The sequence below is a fragment of the Gobio gobio genome (assembly GCF_949357685.1).
Source record: "Gobio gobio genome assembly, chromosome: 11".
NCBI lineage: Eukaryota > Metazoa > Chordata > Actinopteri > Cypriniformes > Gobionidae > Gobio > Gobio gobio.
Genome location: NC_137104.1, coordinates 40,311,881 through 40,332,606, shown reverse-complemented (window position 1 = coordinate 40,332,606; position 20,726 = coordinate 40,311,881). Strand labels below are relative to the sequence as shown.

The following is a 20,726-nucleotide window of genomic DNA, read 5'->3' as shown; positions in this document are numbered from 1 at the left end:
AAATGCAAAGTTGATTAACAATATCAGACCATCACAAAATGGCTCCGTTTTGCATGAACTCATGCACATTAACTAGCATGTGACGCAGTTTTTAACATCACATCTGATTTAACTCTGACTGGTTTTATGTCAAAATTATCCTTTATCAATTCATCACAATATGTATATTTCAATATTTATTGATCATCAGTTAGTTCTCAATCATATTTCTTACCATAAATCATTAATTTAACGCATTATGAGCAATTACAGAGCAACTACAGACGAACAAAACACTCACCTTGAAATAAAAGTTTTTCCCCCCCGAATTTGACTGGAAAAGAACTCCTCTATTACTCTCTTTTAAAATATTTCTTATTATTATTGCTAGTCCTTGGTCTTTCTCTCCGCTCTCTCCTTACTAAAATGGAAAAAATGCAAGTGGTACTCTATGACAGCCAGCTCCACCTCTCTGGATGTCTAATGGGGTGGAGAAATAGAGTTGTGGGTAGTTCACCAAACTTCTCAGCTCGTTCATCATCAGCAGGAGTCATTTGTGCCACATCACACTTCTAGGTGTTTTCGATTTCAAACATGTGCAGTGGGGAGAACAAGTATTTGATACACTGCCGATTTTGCAGGTTTTCCTACTTACAAAGCATGTAGAGGTCTGTAATTTTTATCATAGGTATACTTCAACTGTGAGAGACTAGCCAGTCTCCAGACCTGAACCCAATAGAAAATCTTTGGAGGGAGCTGAAAGTCCGGATTGCCCAGCGACAGCCCCGAAACCTGAAGGATCTGGAGGTCTGTATGGAGGAGTGGGCCAAAATCCCTGCTGCAGTGTGTGCAAACCAAGGGGGTAAACCAGCCCCTGGAAAGCATACCTTCCATAGGGGCAGCCATTGCTAACCAAGCCATCACCTGCTGTTAAGAACTGGTTCATAAGAGTCATTTGTTCTAGCTAACTGACTTTATCGCTCTGTATGCTTGCAAAAAATTCAATAAAATTGCCATGCACAAATGCAAACGGGAAGCCTATGTAGGATTTGAGGGCAAACTAAACACATATTAATCTTTCAAATTGATCAAGAATCAGAATTCCATGTAAAATCCAGATCAACATGCAGGAATTTAAAGCAGACAATCTGCCATTTGGGAAGATGATGTCAACCTTAGGCAGTTGGTAAAAGACAGATTGATTTGGAGAGGGCACAGCTTGAGCCACACCAAGTTAACAGCAGAGATTGTTTGATCCCAGAAACATAGATACAAAACAGGCCTTCTTCTTCAGAGTGACCTCTGAGTGCCAGAGAGTTGAAATCCACAAGAAAACCTACAGAGACTGGTTTTACATATAAACTTCGTCAAATCGTTGAAAAAAGGAAGGTAGCCAGACTTATAATCAAACATCCTTCTACTGCATAATTCGATCATGTCTACAACCAATATACAGAATGTGACCATTATGCTTGGATCCCTCACAATTCATGTAATTGTTATAACTATTGAATGGTTGATTGAAAGTGTGACTTATCATGTCATGTATGAGTGTAAATCTCTGTTCATAATTCAGAGGATAACTTGATTGAAATCTGTATCGTATTCTTATAATAGAAATCATGTCTAAACTCTGTACTAACTTTCAAAGTTCAGTATGAACAAACGTAGTAATACCTCCATTCGAACTGCATTGATATCAAATTGATATAATAACCCCACCTAAGAAACGATAGTAGGGTTAAATTAATGATCAATGGTTTGTTCAGGTCATGTCTTTACAAGGGTAAACTGAGTGCTAGTTCTGTATGAGCTGCAGCTTTCTAATGGTCTTTTTGGGAAGGCCAGTGAGAAGACCATTACAATAGTCCACCCTGCTGGTGATAAAAGCATGAAACTTAGCGTTTTTCTAAGTCTTGCCTGGAAACAAAGCATCAAATTCTTGGAATATTTTTCAGATGATAGTAAGCTGATTTAGTTATTGCTTTGACATGACTACTGAAACTCAGGTCTGACTCCAAAATCACACCAAGATTCCTGACTTGATTTTTTGATTTTAGACCTTTAGCCTCAAGATATGCGTTCACCTTGAAAATGTAATCTTTGTTTCCAAATGTAGTGATTTCAGTTTTGTCTTTGTTTAACTGAAGAAAGTTTTGGCACATCCAACTGTTAACTTCATCAATGCATTTACATAGAGTCAATGGGGCTGTAGTCATTAGGTGATAGGGCTAAGTAGATCTGGGTGTCGTCAGCATAGCTGTGGTAAGCCATTTTGTTATTTTTCATTATTTGGCTCAGTGGCAGCATGGTTGAATAGGAGTGGTGCAAGAATTGACCCTTGTGGGACTCCGCATGGCATGGATGTTCACTCAGACTTATGGTCACCTAAACTCACATAATAACCTCTCTCTTCTAAGTATGACCTGAACCATTTGAGGACCATTACAGAAAGCCCAACCCAATTTTCTAGCCTGTCAAGAAGTATGTTGTGGTCAACAGTGTCGAATGCAGCACTGAGGTCCAGTAGTACCAGAATTGATGTTTTGCCTGTATCTGTATTGAGGCGAATATCATTTATTATCTTTATATCTCTGTGCTGTGATGCGGTCGGAAACCAGATTGAAAATTGTCAAAGTATCCGTTTGAGTTCAAGAATTTGTTCAGCTGACTGAAAACAACTTTTTCAATGATCTTGCCTATGAATGGGGAGATTTGAGATTGGTCTGTAGTTGCTCAGTATGGAGTTATCCAGGTTTCTCTTTTTCAGGAGAGGCTTTACTACTGCAGTTTTAAGGGAGTTTGGAAAAGTCCCAGAAAGAAGTGAGGCGTTTACCACTTCTAGGAGATCTGCTTCTAATCAGTTGAACACACTTTTGAAAAAAGAAGTGGGGAGTGTGTCAAGGGCGCAGGTTGATGTTTTAAGGTGCTGTACCGTTTCTTCTAAAATTTTTACCAACAATTGCTTCAAAATCAGTCATAGTAACTTTCTGAGGTTGTGGTCTGATCTGACTCACCCCACAGCAACTCAACGATGTGCTGATCACATTTCTGATATTATTGATTTTCTCGGAGAAGAAGGAAGCAAACTCACTGCATTTGCTGTCTGAGAGCATTTCATTGGGAATGTGACTCGGAGGGTTTGTTAGTCTCTCTACAGTAGCAAAAAGAGTGCGTGTGTTGTTTATGTTTCTGTTTATAATATTTGAAAAGAAGGTCTGTCTAGCTTTGCCTAGTTCCACATTGAAAGCACGAAGACTGTTTTTAAAGATGTTGTAATGGACTACAAGTTTTGTCTTTCGCCACATGCGTTCAGATTTCCTGCATTGTCTTTTCATTAATTGCACTGCTGTTGAGTTTCTCCAAAGTGCTTTTTGTTTGCCACTCTTTTTTCTGACTTTGACAGGAGCAATATCATCAATTACACTCTTAACTTTTGAGTTAAAAGAGTCAAGGAGAAAATCAACAGAGTCTGCAGATATGCTTGGTGTTAGAGATATAGCCTTCATAAACAGCACACTAGTGTTCTCATTTAAGCATCTCTTTTTGACAGAGACAGATCTAGTTTCAATGGCAGGAGAGATTGATATATCAAAGAAAATACAGAAATGATCAGACAGTGCCACATCCTTAATAACTATCGATGAAATGTTTAGCCCCTTACTGATAAGTAAATCTAGAGTGTGTCCACGATCATGTGTGAGTCCGTGTACATGTTGTGTCAAATCAAAAGTGTTAAGAACAGTCATGAGATCTTTTGTTGTACTGGATTCAGCATTGTCAAAGTGGATGTTAAAATCCCCAGCAATAGCAAAACAGTCAAACTCAGATGAGATTGCTGATAACAGCTCTGTAAAGTCATCAAAATAAAGGCTGGACAATATTTTGGAGGCCTGTAAATAATGATAAGCAGGATGCGTGGAGCACCTTTTAGATATTCTAGAGACAAGTAGTCACCAAATGATACTTGCTTACATTGATAGACATCTTTAAAAAGAGCAGCGACCCCTCCCTTCATGTTGCAGGTTTTTTGCAGCCATGTATTAAGCCCAAGTAGCCGTGAGAACCTATTTGTTCCTCTTGCTGGAAGTGGTCCACTGATGAACGGCTGAACTTTCAGTTTTCTAAGTGTTTCAAAAAGTTCATTGAAATCCCTCTTAAGGAGTTCTGACTCCTCTCTCTGAATATCGTTCTTTCCCACATGAATGATAAGTCGATTTGCAATCTTATGTTTCATCAGAAACATATCAGTGAATGATTTATTATAATGATTTATTACCAGCAGGCAAAAGCCACCATTCTCTCCAGCAAGATTCAAACTACACTCTAAAGCTTTAAGCTGGACTGAAATCAAGCACATGATTCAAACTCTTAAAAAATATTCTCTACAAGCTTTAGTATGAATTTGCATAATGTGTTTTATAATGGTGGGGTTAGTGCATCACACACACATAAACTTTGAATCACATAAATATTGAGTAAAGCAGTGCACTTCCAATCTATTGCATTGAAGATTTTCATTCTTAAGAAGAAGCTTCACTTAATTCATTTAAACTTTAAATATTTTCCAATTGTCCAGTAGCATATGGGAATTCAAAACAACAATTTGTGTAAGCTATAAGGTGAGTGTGCCCTAATAAATTGCTCAGAAAAAGTCTTTTTATATACCGACTGCAGTCTAGAAGCCACATATTTCAACAAATCAAAATTCTTCTTAACCATCTAAGGCAAAAAACAGCAGCGAGAAGCATTTGGTCTGGCATTAGACGTATGTTGAGTAAATATCTTTGTAAATGCTCATGTTGACAGCTGAAAGAGTTCGACAGATCGGTCTTGACAGCACATGGCTAGAGGTTAAAAGAGCAGATGTTTATGATAGTATTGTGGGTTATAAAATGAGGCCTTGTGTAACAGTCTGGAATTTCTGCTCTGTTTGGAGATTAATAAACAATCACTTTAATAGGTATATTATATCACTATAATATACAGAGTGTGGGGGAAATCTAGTATAAAAAAAACTTTGAGGCACATTTCCTACACAGAGAGATTGGGAAATATATATTTTTGCATATATATTGTGTGTGTGTATATATAGGTGGATATGCATTTGAAAGTTTTCATGGGTATAACATCACCAAATTCATAAATCAATTGAAGAGGTTTGTAATTCAGCAAGCAGTGCAGCAATAAAGGCCTCTCAAAACGAAAAGAAAAAAAAGCAGAGGTTTATGTTGGGTGCAATTAAAAACAACCGTCTCTTAAAATCGAACTATAAAAACAATAATCAATCAGAGTTCAGTTCAGTTTGGTAACACGTGATTGAATGGTCACTCGTCTTACAGGGGTTTGATTTGCGTTGCGATTGGCTACCAGCTCCTGTAGCTGCAGAGCTCCGCCTCCAATGAAACAGAATGCAGGGCACACGGGGGCGGAGCAGTCCACAGGCCCCTCCCATAGTGGGCGGAGAGAGTGGGCATCGTAAAACGTGACACGACCCTTCTCAAAGTCGAGACAGATTCCTAGTCTCGGAGGCAACGGATAGGTGACGCCAGTTGGCGAAGAAGGGCCATTGCCATTAGTGAAGCCAGACTCTCTGCCGTGATGGGAGTTGGCGGAGGAGGGCAGGTAGATCTTGCCCATGCCCATTGTGAGGAAAGAGAAAGGGGGAGGGGAATCTGACGAATCCTCGGCTCCACTGTCATGGCCGCTGTCTGGATCATATCTATCAGACAGAGAAGATGAGGTTAAAGTCAGCATGAAAAATTGTTCAAATCAAGTACCATCCATTTTCCCCTTTAAATATTCTGTGTCACTTTTTGAAATACTGTGTCTTTTAAGTGTCGATTTGGAACATGGAGAATATAGATAAGGTTTTTTTTTAACTGGGGTCCGGGGACTTCTAGAGGGCCACAAGGAAGTGCTAGGGGTCTGTGGAAATGTTTAGAGACAAAAAATTACAAATAATTTATTAATTTATATTTAAAAAGAAACAATAAAATAAATACAAATACAAATAATAGATAAAAATAAATAAATATTAAATAATAAAAAGAATATAAAAATAAAACTAGATTAAAATGTACATATGAAATAAATAAATGAATAAAATAAATAACTATTACATTATATAAATATTATAATAAAATAAAAATATTTTATTATTTTTAGATTAATAATAAATTAATAAAATAGAAATATTGAAAATAGATCAAAATGTATAATAAAAGTTAAATAAAAAATAAATAAATATATTCAAATAAATAATATAGTACTATAATGAGTAGGGTGGGGAAACAAAATATTTTCCAAATAATATTTTACACATATTTATTACTTTTTTCCACAGTATAAATTGGGTCTTTATACATAAAAAGTTATAGCTGCCTTTTAAATTTTAGGATGGGATCACATGAGATCATATATGGGAGTCAGTGGCAAATAAAAGATTGAAAAGCCTTCATATCATGTGTATAATCTATATATAGAGATCAGTGAACAGAAAGCAAGTCTGTATGGTATTGTATTAATCATTCAAGCGGTCACATTTTGTATGAATTAGGGGTGTAACGGTACACAAAACTGACGGTTCGGTACGTACCTCGGTTTTGAAGTCACGGTTCGGCGCGGGTTCGGTACAGCAGGGGAGAGAAAACTAAATATAATATTGCTTTTTATTTATTTTTATTAAACAGTGGATTACTGAACAAATTTTGTCTGTCCTTAAATGAATTCAATTATAAATAAAAGTTTTTTAAAGATAATGCTGTAAACTATATAGGGAGCTCTTACTTGCACATTAGCTACAATAATATTAAAGGTTAACAACAGAGCCCAAACTATTAGCCTAAATTCAGTTGCTATTTATTTTTAGATATAATAATCAACACTCAAATAACACATTGTATGCAAGCATGTGAATTTCACATAAGGCAGTTATTGCATTAACTTCTAAATCTAATTATAAAATGACGTTTTTACTCCAATTCAAAATCATTTATACACAGTGGCCTGCATTTTCATAACAGATTTATTCAAACATACATTAAATAATCAAGACATCAGGTTAAGTAGAATATAATGAATATATAGGCTAATGTAGTGCATATATTTAGCAAAATAATTCATTTCTCTAGGGAGCTAACAGCTGTGGACACTGAATGACTTCTGAGGTAAATGTAATGCTGCGTGACATTGTTTTAAAGTTTTATTGACGTCTTTCTGCCGCTGAAACACTGTTTGAGCGATTATACGACATACGATACAATGTAACCTCAACATACCTTCATATGTTAATTCATGTTTATTCTTTGACTAGGAAGAAATCGAGTTCCCTCATGCACCGCGCTGCCGCTTGAACTGACGCGTATATACAGTGATCTATCACATCACATCACATTAAAGAGCGTCAAAACAGCATTTACCATTCGAATTTCGTGATAAAATGGACAGAATATGTTCGTGTGGGAACTCAGATTGAAGTATGTTCCGCACGTAAAACAAGCCGACTGTTAAAGACTGCATTCGGTACCGTTCGGTCCACACGTGCAACGTACCGGAAGTCCTGTACCGAAACAGTTCGCTACGAATACGTGTACCCTTACACCCCTAGTATAAATGTATAAATAAGTGAAAGAATGGATATTTTTCATCATTTGGAATTCAGATGTGGTTGGGTTTATTCTTTATAATATAATTTTATAAATATTAGGTGTCATATCTTAACATTAACATATCTACTTTCTCTTCTCATGTTTATTGTCTGTTCTCTCCTTTTGTTCATTTCTGAGATTTTGTACATACCTTGGACTAGCCATATCTTGAGGCAGATGAAACCACTCTTGAAGTTTAGACTCCAGGCCCACTCCAACCTGTAGAATATATTAGGCAAAAGTGATATAGAAGGGAGACATGGTTAATATATTTTCCTTCGTTGCAGAACTTGCCTTGACCAGATATGAGCCTGGCTCCACTGAACATGCCCAATAGTGTCGGCCCTGCGTTATGGCCACGTCACCCACGAGTAGATCCGCTGTCAGGTGACAGGAAGTGAGGGCCCGATCGGCGGCCTGCAGCAGGGAGAGACCAGGCACACTGCGGGCACAACGCTGCTCCTTACTCACCACCAGTCTGTCCGCGTGCAGACCCCAACGAGAGTCCAGGTAAAAATTCAACACTGCCGGGGAGGCGTAGGGAGACAACAGCGAGGGTATATGGGGGAAATTTTGAGGAGGATAGAAGAAGAAGGGAAAGAGGGACACAGAATTAAGGCACCAAACGGAGGGAGGTAAGAGTGGGTGGAAAAGGAAGAATAGAAGCATAGAACAGGAGATATATGCAAAAGGAGGACATAGCATAAAACAGCAATAAGGAAAGAAGACAACTAGCAGGGTGAAATCAAGACTGCAAAAAGGAGGAAGATTTGCGTTCCAGCAGACAGGCAGAGAAGAAAAAGTGTATTTTCTATTTTAATATATTTTAAAATGTAATATTCTTGTGATGGAAAAGCTGTATTTTCAGCATCATTACTACAGCCTTCAGAGTCACATGATCCTTCAGAAATCATTCAAATATGCTGATTTGCTGCTCAAGCAATATTTCTTATTATCAATGTTGAAAACAGTTAATATTATTAACATTTGTGAAAAATGTGATACATTTTTTTCCAGGATTCCTTAATGTATAGAAAGTTTAAAAGAACAGCCTTTATATACATTTGCAGATGTCCTCACTGTCACTTCAAGAATTAATGTTTTACTCATAATTAATATTTTTTTCTTTTTAAACTTTTACTGTGCACAATGAATAGGCTTTTATGACTAAAACAAGTGAAGGTGTTTAAAACAAGGAAAAAAATTGGAGAGAAAAAAATTATTCTAATTTATTCTATAATATTAATAATTAGCTACATTTGAAAACACTCAGAAGCTATTGTTACTATTTTATTGTGAACATCTGCCTTCTGTTTGGATGTTGCAAACCTTGGATTATTATTTGTACATGGGCCTCCATTTAATGTGTTAATATTAATAAACATTACACAGCATTAAAGTTAGCTTGTGGCCACATTTACAAAGCGGATGGGTCAACATTCACATCAGATTAAAATATTTCACTACGTCGAGGGTTTCGGGTGGAAAATAAACATTGGTGGATTGAAGAATAAATGGCTCAAATAATAAAAAGATGAGGGAAATGTAAACAAGAATAAAGATACAATAACAGAAAGAGTTTTAAGGACTATTAAAAGGGAACAGGGCAGGTGGCAGTAAACAGCTGTTGTCAGTAAAACTGGGAAACAAAACATGGAAAAACCAATGGTTGTAGAGACAAAGAGAGATGGGAATGGATAAAAAAGAAAAAAGATAAAGAGAATAGATGAGAAGATGAGTATCATTTGGGAATGAATTCTGTTTGTACTATGTTTTGAGTTGAAAACCCTTCGTACCTGGAGCTGGTGGTGTGTGTAAATATACTTCCTCACTGTATTCTCCGAAGCCGGCCTTATTGCAGCCCCTCACCCTCAGCACATACACACTGTCCATCTCCAGCCTGTCAATCACCGCGCAGGTCCCGGTCACCTCCTCCAATCTCTGCCAGCCCCAGCGAGCGGCAGCCAATCCCCCGTGAATCCCCCCTCTTGCTCCGCCCCCTGGCACCACCCCACGCCGTCGGAACTCCACAGAAAAATGCCAGGCAGGAGTGGAGTCTTGAGGCAACCGCCAACAGAGGAAGAGCTGGTCGTAGGCAAGGGTTCGCTGGGTGTCAATCACAGGAGCGTGAGGGGCTGATGGGATAGGTCATTTTCGGTTAGATTATGTGACACTGCAGACAGTGTTTTCTGTCATTAAACTTTCTTCATTTATAAAAATCAGGCATGTGATTTTTCCCTATATTTTCTAATACATTTATTTCATGCACGGATTGTTTCTGATAGCCCTGCACAAGCTCGCGGCGCCATCTGCGGGACACCCTTAGCATGTTAGCCAGGGTTCAAAGCACCAAAATTGGTACTCGCCACAGTTGCTTCGTGTAAAGTAACTTTTGAATTAACTTTGACATTGCATGGTTGTGGGAATGTGAGCTGGCTTAGTGCGGTCACTAAATCACAATGGTTGTTATGTAGTCATATAAATATAGAGTCTGACACACTGACTTTTAATAAAAGCTTGATGTTTTAAAGTTTGAAAGCAAAGAAATTAAGACAAACATAGTAACTTTACTGTTGTTTTTTAAAATAAAATGATAATAATGATAATAATAATTATTATTATTAGTATTAATAATAACACATCTAGTAATAGTTTTATTACATTTTTATAAAATTGTATTATATTATAATATAATATATTATTATGATTATTAAATACAAAAAAATGTGTACTTTGACAGTAGGCTACAATAGTATGTATTGTTGCAATAGTAAGTTCTATTTTTAAAAGTTGTTTATTAATTTAATACAGATACAGATTGTTTTATTTAATGTCATGTCAGCATCTAAGGCTATTTTCATGGCAAAAATTCTATTACAAAAATACAAATATCATATAAATACTATTAATTTAATAAAATATATTTTTAATAATAATAATAATAATTGCAGTGGAGGGTCAGCTTTTCCTTCTTTTTTTGTCTTTAGCTGATCACATGCCTGAAAAATTCAGAAACATTTTGTAGAAAATAAAGATTCTGAAAAACTTAAAGCTGCATTATGTAACATTTTTGCAGTAAAATATCCTTGAGTACTTACAATTGTTTCCAACTATTTGTAAATCGTGAGAAAATTGCTATTTTAATCAAGGCCCTCCTAATGTGAGGGAGTCGCCTGTCAATTGTGTCATATCTGCGTTACCCTCGGTTTCCGGTTTTATTTTGCTGAAACGCTTTACTCTTACAGCAGTGTGCAACAAGTGTCATGGCAGCCGCCGAGCGAACGTATAGAGTTCCATAATTTTCAACACACTCAAATGTATCTAATATGATAAACAGAGATGCGTTACCTCATACTCATGACTGGAAAAGCAGAAATGGTGCCGGCGACTGTGGCATAATAAAAGTCCCGCTGCTCGTGAGGCGTGTGTTGCGTTCATGTTATTAAAGGTGTGACTTTTCCATCCACTAGAGGTCGCCTATTCAAAACAAAGGTGTAGTTTGATGACGTCAAGTTTGAGCGCAGAATCTTGGGACGTGTGGTCTTCACCTCACAGCCGGTGGAAAAGAATCGGGATAGGACTCGGGCAGAAATCATGTTCATGGATGCGATTATTAACTTTACTGTAGTATGAAGCAGAGCAGGACCGAGTGTTGTGGAGCTGAGCAAGGCCACCTGAGTGATTGTTAATAAGATGAACGCAACACACACCTCACGAGCAGCGGGACTTTTATTATGACACCGTCGCCGGTGCCACTTCCGCTTTTCCGGTCATGAGTATGAGGTAACGCAGCTCTGTTTATCATATTAGATACATCTGAGTGTGTGTTGAAAACGATGTAATGACGTTACTCTGTGCGTTGACAAGTGCCATGACACTTGTTCACACTCCAGTAAGAGTAAAGCGTTTCTGTAAAATAAAACCGGAAACCGAGGGGAACGCAGATATGACGCCATCGACAGGCGACTCCCTCACACATCCCGGTTCCTTGGTTAAAATACCAATTTTCTCACGATTTACAAATAGTTGGAAACATTTGGTATATTCTAAGTATTCAACTGAACAAAATATATAACACTGGCCTAGTGGTTTTTGGATATTTTACTGAAAAAATGTTACATAGTGCAGCTTTAACAATCTTTCTAGCGGCCTTGCTCAGCTCCACAACACTCGGTCTTGCTCTGCTTCATACTACAGTAACGTTAATAATCGCATCCATGAACATGATTTCTCCCCGAGTCCTATCCCGATTCTTTTCCACCGGCTGTGAGGTGAAGACCACACGTCCCAAGATTCTGCGCTCAAACGTGGCGTCATCAAGCTACGCCTTTGTTTTCAATAGGTTACCTCTAGCGGACGGAAAAGTTACATAGTGCACCTTTTAAGGGGTAATAATAATTAAGCCCTGTTGTACTCTACACATTTACAAGTGTCTGATTATATGAGTTGTCCTACCCTGAATGAAGTTCAGGTCTGTGAGGAGTTTGAGCTCTCTGGAAACATCAAGCTGGAAGTGACGGAACGAGGGATCAGCAGAGAGAGAGAAACGCTGCATAGATTCAATAGACTGGGCCAATCTGAGAAAAAGAGCAATAATAGTCCAGTGCTTTCAAATTTCGGCAACAGACATCAGTATTAATCAGCAGATAGCAAGTCGTCCCACCTGTTGTGTGTTAATCTGGCTGCGTGCACAAAACTCGAAGGGTCATTTTCTTTGAGCAGCTCTTGAGTGAAAGCCATCAAGCCGGCGTGCTCCAGCAGGCTGCGTTTTTCAGCCACCTGATTGGCCAATGCATCTGCCCTTCTCTGCCGTGAGCTTTCCAGAGCCTGAGCCAGCATTGTCTGTCGCTCGGTTAGCAAAGCCATTATCTCCTTCACGCAGTGAGAGAGCTGCTCTTTGGCTGATACGCTGTTCACCTGCATTCATGCACACAGACAATTCTCAGCGCATCAAACACCTGCGTTCCTTTTGAGACAGAGATAAGGAAAAGGTGGGCGTACCTCAGTTTGAGTGACAGCATTCTCCAATTGAGTGATCTGAGTCAACACCATGTCCTGATTGGACAGAATGTAGTTCAGCTCCTTGGTGATCTTGTCCTAGGGTTTACAAAAACACAATGTAAAAGATTTTCAGCTTTCTGTTTCTGAAATAAAGAGATTAATTTTATAATCAGACAAGATATTGATTATTGTAAATAAATGTCCATGGAAAACCATGTGAGATTCTTATTCATGATTGATTATCATTAATCTTGTACATTTACTGTATATAAAATTATACATCCCTGGAAGGTTTAAGTGCAGAATGACATCGCAACGCATCCCATTTTTATTCATGTTTTCAAAAGCTTTTAAAAGCCATTGTGATTGTTATGTATTGTTTATGCTCAAGGGATGATTAAATCATCTATCATGTTTTTTAAAAACACTGTTATCCTGAAAAAAACCCAGCCCTGTTAGAGTAAAAATACCTCCCTACAGAACGATCATCCACAATGGAGTGTGTTTACTAAAGATTTCCTGGCTTTCAAGAGTTTATAAACCACAGATCGAAGACATGCAATGAATCGAGTTGCACATCCCAGCTAAACAAACTGAACACCATTGTGCAAAATGTTTGAAAGGGATAAACTCATCTGACTTTTCCCCATTGTTCTAATTTTTTAAGGTGATCCTTACTCTATTCTACACATTTATAGTGTGGTACTACTTTGGCACTGCCTTTAGGGGGCACTGTTGGTTCATTAAATTACATTACAGCTGTTTTATCCACATTTGTTTTAGTTTTTTGCCCACCCTTAGCTTTTAATAAATCAATTTCTTAAGAAGAAAAAACATGGCACCTTAATATGATACAGTCATTTATTCCAGATACACTATTAAAGGAGAAGTGAATTGAAAACCTACCTTGAGACTCTGGTAGGCTTGGGTGACGGGTGCGATCTTGTGACCCGTATGGACTCGGCGCAGTTTACAAAGTGAACAAAGAAGCATCTGACATGACTTGCAGTAAAACTGCAGCCTCTCCTGGTCATGTTCTGGACATGTCAACACCTAGAGAGATGGAAAACTTTATGATGCCCTATCGATAAAATTTGCATCAGTATATTTAGTTTGCAAATATTCTGTTTCACTTGGAAATACGTCATATTATGGAAGTCAAATGGTTCGCGAAGGCAGTTTTCATGTTAAATGATTTAGTGAGATAGGGTATGAGAGATAACCAGGTAGTAATCCTGGGAGGCACAGAAGAAGCGGCTCACCTTTGGCCTGAAGTTCAGGGTGGGCTGAACGTGTTCGTGCTGGGCGCGGGGAGTCCCCCAGGGGTGGTAGAGTTTGAAGCACTCATTACAGAAGCTGGCTCTGCAGTCTGAACAGCCTTTAGTGGCCTCCAGGGCCTGTGGGGGTTTACAGAACTGACACATCACAGCCACACTGCCCAGACTCACTGTGTGTCTGTACCTAAAGAAAGCAAGAGAAAGATGCAGGTCCTACAGTAAGGCATTCGTTTGTTTGCCTGTATGCATTTCTATTCATGTAGATATAATAATTACACTAGGTAAGTTGTGTATTTAAGATTCTGTTTAAGATTACTAGGTCACTAATCACGTTATATAAATACGTTTATATACTGAATATTATATTATTTTATATTATATTATATTTATTATATTATATGTGACCCTGGACCACAAAACCAGTCATAAATTTTGAAAATGAGATTTATACATCATCAGAAAGCTGAATAAATAAGCTTTCTATTGATGTATGGTTTGTTAGGATAGGCTACAACTATTGGCTGAGATACAACTATTTGAAAATCTGGACTCTGAGGGTGCAAATAAAAAATCTAATATTGAGAAAATCGTCTTTAAAGTTGTCCAAATGAAGTCCTTAGCAATGCATATTACTAATAATAATACATTTTCGATATATTTACGGTAGGAAATTCACTAAATATCTTCATGAAACATAATCTTTACTTAATATCCTACTGATTTTTGGCATAAAAAGACTTGTTTTATGGTCCAGGGTCACATATTATATATCATAACATTACATTACATTACATTACATTATATTATATATTACATTACATTATATTTAAGATTATATTTAAGATTACTATGTCACTAATCAAATAAGTTAATCAATATAAAAGTAAACTGCTCAAATTAAATAAAATATATGCCCAGATATTATTATTATTATCATTTTAAATTGTCTTGATATTTGTCTGTCATTTAGTGCATTTCTATATAAAAAAAAAAATTCAATTATTTAAATATTAATTTATTATAATAATCTATTGCTTAAATGTATCATTGTACCTATACACATTACAATATCTATATGTATATACTTTGTTATTCTTTCTCTTATTCTTTTTTTGTGTGTGTGCGTATATTTGTCTTTGGTTCTTTCCTTTTTATAACTTACTTTGTCATGTTGTTATATGGCATGTTTTGTTCAATCAATATAAATGCTAAAATATAATATATTTAATTACAAATATATTATTTTAAATATTTTATTTACTTGAATGTATTTGAATGTGTGGATTACCTTTCTACAATTCTCTCCAGTGTAAGGTTCCTCATGCACTCAGCCAATCCTCTCTCACCTAGTTCAACATCTCGCCCACAGGGGGCGCAAGGGAAAATCATGAGAGGTGGAGGGCCTTCCTTTCGCCTGCGCCCTGGGTACGTCCCGGAGCCTAAACACATACATACAGTGAAATAAACTGAATATATCAACCCGTTTACATTGCCTTCAAAGATGACGTATACGGTTTCTTGTACACACCTGAGCGCAACAGCCGGTCCACACGGTCAGACTTGGGCAAGGGTCTGCGCATCTGCCGCGGGGATCGCATGTTGGGGGTGGAAGCGGGTGAGTTGGGCTCCGGCGGGAGCTCGGGCTGGGGATACCCGCTCTGAACCAGCACCTCAGAGGCACACATGAGACACACGCTGTGCAGGCAGGGAAGTACAATCGGCTGCTTCACAATGTCCTTGCACACAGGACACTGCAATTCCTGCTCCATATTCTTCATATTGGCCTGAAAAAAAGGATGGAGGGGAAAAGAAGGGAGAAAGATGAGCAGGGTGGAAGAGATGTCAGGCAGAGATGTCGAGTGTTTGGGTTCAACACAGAGAAAAAAGGGGTACAACAGCTTGTCACTGGGGAAGTACCCTTAAAAGGACATCTTTGTACCTGTTTTACTCCTAAAAGGTGCATATTAGAGTACAAATACATACCTTAAGGTACAGCCATGAACCTTTTTGTGGTAAACTTTTGTGGTCCTGCCCCAGTGACAAGCTGTTGTACCCCTAAAGGTTCCCTTTTTTACACCTTTTTTCTCTGTATGAAGATGATGGATTGGTTTTTAGTAGTGTTCATCTCCATTGTAACAACGGAGCAGGATTTATTCTGGGTTAGAGAACACAAACCAAAACTGGACCAATCAGCTATGAGCAAAGTGACATCTGATGCAATAAAGCCACTCCCCCTGTATATCTTGCTCCAATTTAAAGCATTTTGCAGTGAAATAATTTTAAAGACAAAATTGTCTTTCTTTTGCTGCTAATTATTTGATACATTTACATTATATGAATTATGATAATTTTTTACTTATATTCATATACATAATATATATGAATTGGCAGTTAATATTAAACTTTGCATTTACATTACCACAAATATATACATATAAATACACACTTTATATTAAGCTTTGTGTTGTGAAACTATATAACTATATAAATTATTTAAATTCAGTAGATTCACTTGCATTGATAGTCAGATTTTTTTTCAGCTGCAGCAGCAGTGTTTATTCCTGCCTTGTAAATGCGTTTAACTTCTTGATATATTTTTCATCTTCAGCAGAGACGTGAATTGCACTGCCCTTTCGAACTGACGCTCTCCGTGTTCCGTGTTATTGGCAGTTCACTGCTCGTGTCACACATTCAGGTGCGCATAGAGTTAATCACAAACTCTGGATCAAACGCCGAGTTGACAGAGAACGTTTATATCAAGGTAAGCGTTGAGATCCGTTGAACCTGATCTAAACAAGGTTGGATTTGTATGGTTTTCTCTAAACCTACTCTGAGCTAGCTTCATGTAACAGGCCACTGGGAATAATCAGCATGGAAAACTACAACGAACTACAAACATGGCACCAGGGACAGGAAGTAACACAAAAGTCCTAATAAGACTTTAAAGGGTTAGTTCACCCAAAAAAACTAAACTGAAAATAAAAAATAATTTATTACTCACCCTCATGCCGTACCACACCCGCAAGACCTCCGTTCATCTTCAGAACACAAATTAAGATATTTTTGTTGAAATCCGATGGCTCAGTGAGGCCTGCATAGCCAGCAATGACATTTCCTCTCTCAAGATCCATTAGTGTACTAAAAACATATTTAAATCAGTTCCTGTGAGTACAGTGGTTCAATATTAATATTATAAAGCGACGAGAATATTTTTGGTGCGCCAACAAAACTAAAACACCGCTTCATGAAGCTTCGGAGCGTTATGAATCAGCGTGTTGAATCATGATTCAAACCGCCAAACTGCTGAAATCACGTGACTTTGGCGCTCCGAAGCTTCATGAAGCAGTGTTTTGAAATCGGCCATCACTATATAAGTCGCTATTTAGTTTTTTAGGTCTTGTGGGTCTGTAATGGCATGAGGGTGAGTAATAAATGACATTATTTTTGGGTGAACTAACCCTTTAATATGCTATAACACTAATATGCTAATTTGGTACTTCAGATACGTATAACTAGCAATGTTGAAAACGGTTTTGTTGCATAATATTTTTGCGGAAACCAAGATACTTTTTTTATTTGATGAATAGGTCAAACGAACAACATTCACTCAAAATAATTATTTTGCAACAATGTAAATGTCAATTCTGATTTAATGTGCCCTTGCTGTATAAAAGTTTACATTTCTTTCAAACTTCATTACTGACCTGAACCAAACTTTTAAATGGTAATGTATGTCCATGAATGTATTTTGGTTCAGTCTGATGTTTTTTTTTCTCATTTTGTGAAGTGACATTACAAGGTAATAAAAAAAATAAAACATTTAAATAAATGCATCGATGAAAACCGGACAAGGCTGAGACATGCAGCAAAACAAAGGAATATCCCATATTGATGCATTTGTAACCAGTGGGATCTTCAGTTTTCAGTTTTGAGTGTTAATAAAGAAGCTAATATGATTTCCAACATACATTTTATCTGGTTGTTGTCGTCTTATTTTTGTTTTGTTTATGTATTCAGCTCCCACATCTATTGAATCCTTTTTTGTGTTTTATAAAGTGTTGTTTTGCCCTACATAAAACACAAAACTTTTTTTTACCTCTTACCTGTTAGAATTAGTTTTCAGGCAGATGCAAAGATACTTAATAGTATCTAGAAATGAGCAAGAAAAGTATAAGTATATATGTATATATATATATATATATATATATATATATATATATATAAAGTGCCCTGACCTCTGAGAATATTTTCTCTATCCACGCAATGTTCTCACCTTTTTTACCCCTCACCCATTTGCATCCCTGGGTTTTAGTTCGATATTTGATGCTATAAAAAACGGGGATGTGACATCATGATTGACAGCTGAGATTGACAGCTTCTCTGAGCGACTCTACTTCCTGCTCTCTACTGCGCAGACTCAGGTCCCGAGGTCATTACTGCAAAGACGCAGGTCCCAAACCATCGCGAGACGTCAGTGCCATATTCAGATATTGGCGGCTTTTTCTACAATGGAAGATAGTGAAGGGATGTCGTCCATCTTTTTTTACAGTTTATGGTTATAACCCTGAATGTCCCTTCTCCAGGGACCAAAAAACCCCTCAGAACCCATAATCATGGAAGCTCAAATGTGTGACCTTCTGTGTTACCTTACTTGATGCACCAGTATCATGTTTGTTGTTAAATTAAATCTGTCCAAACGTTCATTTAGAGTGAACTGTACACGATACATATTGTTGCATTTTTGTAGTGTAATATATTGTGGCTCGTATATAGTTACACCGCTAACAATTTAGCAAAAAAGCTACAAATTGTATCAGTATGGGAATTCTCTGAGATCAAGCCCATGATAGCGTCATTCACTACCAGTTGAACTATAAGAATGAGAGAGAAAAAAAAATCACCTGGTAGGCAGCCCTTTTCATGATGATAAACTAAAAATTCAGCGCATGGTACAGCCAGATCATTTCTAAATGTAGATTTTGAAGTCATATTTGGGATATTAATTCATATTTAATTTTTGATCTCCATGAAGAATTACAATGTCTCTGTAACACACTGATTTAAAGGAAAATTAAAGAGGCAGATAAAAAGAGTGCGACTAGATTTTCATGCTGCCTGGATGCTGAGAGAGAGAGACATGCACACACCTTTATAAATAGCTGTCTCTGGTGCACTGCTACCAGCCTGCAATGCTCTTTAAAAATGGATAGTGACCTGATGTTAATGATTTAAGGAGACAGCTGGGTGACATTGGAAGCTCTTTAAAGGCCACGTAGCTTAAGAATGACCTTGTCCATCAGACACACACAGTATAAACATATTTCTGGTGACTGTGACTGTCCGGTGTTTGAACTGACTGACTGAGCAACAGCACCACGAACAGATCTGACACCTGCTTTTTCCAAACATGCATGTATATCCTAGAGAATTTGCATCTCCACAACCACAAAAAAAACATGTGCACAAATAAAACACGAGTTAAATAACTTTGACCTTTAGGAACCACCACGACAAAGAGATTCTTTAGTTTACGTATTCTGATAATCATTCCCACAGTGCAAATATAGTACAGTAGGGCTGGTTATCATTTTTCCTAGGCTAGTTAGTTAACCACTGGCTTGTCCCTCACAATGGCAATTTCATATTAGTATTTAATCTTGTATCTTTGCATTAGACAAACATTTTCTCTTTAAGTCATACTTTAAATATCAAAACGCATGCGTTAGGAAGGCCTATCCTACAGTTTAAAGACACTATTAAGCTTCTGTATCAGCACGCGGTCATTCAGCAATGTCAACAGGCCGTATACGTCACTCCATCCCGCAATACGAAAGATTTAACGTGATTTTACTACAAAACAAACGCGACTGAGGTTTAACCGACTGTATGACCGGGTTGCACGGCAGGCCGGCTCGAGCTGTACTCGGCAGCGCCCTTACCTTCACCTGAAATCTGGGCGCCATTACGGGATCCTGCCGTCTTTACCTCATATGAGAGCACTGGTGTCGCAAATCTGTGCGACTTACCGTGATACACACATTTAACTGCAATGAATGTAATGTCTACTTGCAGTTTCCAGCCAGCTAAATAAATCAAATCAGTAACACGCCGCGTGCCATCGAATCACCATATTACCACATGCACGATGCGGATTTCTTTACAAATCTTGAAAATGTACCGTTTATGTTCCGTTTCGTCGCAGTAGACCATCACATGTCAATGGGGAAATCTTCCTCTGGCCGCCATCGCCTCTTTCAGGTTGAAATGTAGGTTAGTAGGATGTCGCTACATCCGCACGCAGCTGGAGAGGCTTTCAAACGCTCTCGTCTCCTGCCCGCATCCCGTTCCCGTGGCAACGAGCACGTCCGCTCCATCAGCAGCATGATTACTGCTACCAGCCGACCTCAGTATGGCCAATGTTAGCTTTTGCATGTAATGGTATTATTAGCATTTTAGTCAAACTGACAGTCTCTTCCAGTCATTTTAAAATGGCATTGTAAAACACAAGCACTGTAAAAAAGTGAAACTGTGCAGATGTTAATTAATGCAATGTTCCTTTTAAGCTTCGACACATTTACGCATGGAATCAGTGATTCGGATTTTGTATCAAACTTGTTTTTTTTGTTGTTGTTTTTTTTGAAGAAGGAACAGGTAACAAACATAACATCACATACAGTAGTGCACAACGTGTGGCATTAACTGGAAGCAAGGGATCCGATGATTTAGTCTATTTTAACCATTTCAAAGAAGACTTAAAATAGTCAAATTCCACTATAAACACCTTAAAGTTTGGGGATGAATTTACATACTTTTGTTTATG

The 20,726-nt window shown here is 37.7% G+C and overlaps 2 protein-coding genes across 3 annotated transcripts in view; both read right to left on the bottom strand.

The window, feature by feature from the left end:
- LOC307134463 (nuclear GTPase SLIP-GC-like) overlaps window positions 1-461 on the bottom strand; it is a 46,103-nt gene extending 45,642 nt beyond the window's left edge. Inside the window, exon 1 of one of the 2 annotated variants that reach the window (XM_079830231.1) lies at window positions 281-461. The gene's annotated coding sequence lies outside the window, so the exon portion shown is untranslated. The remainder of the gene's footprint in view (window positions 1-280) is intronic. The other variant, XM_079830232.1, reaches the window with a different exon arrangement.
- A 3,738-nt stretch (window positions 462-4,199) lies between these two features.
- Window positions 4,200-20,257, bottom strand: trim46b (tripartite motif containing 46b). The gene is made up of 12 exons (XM_079828750.1): window positions 20,085-20,257; window positions 15,435-15,690; window positions 15,195-15,345; window positions 13,892-14,090; window positions 13,536-13,682; window positions 12,630-12,725; window positions 12,292-12,545; window positions 12,084-12,205; window positions 9,425-9,763; window positions 7,923-8,152; window positions 7,780-7,847; window positions 4,200-5,701 (listed from the first exon to the last, which is right to left on the bottom strand). The coding sequence occupies exons 2-12, from the start codon at window positions 15,682-15,684 to the stop codon at window positions 5,275-5,277; spliced, it is 2,283 nt and encodes a 760-aa protein (XP_079684876.1). The 5' UTR covers window positions 15,685-15,690; window positions 20,085-20,257; the 3' UTR covers window positions 4,200-5,274.
- Window positions 20,258-20,726: the final 469 nt, after the last annotated feature.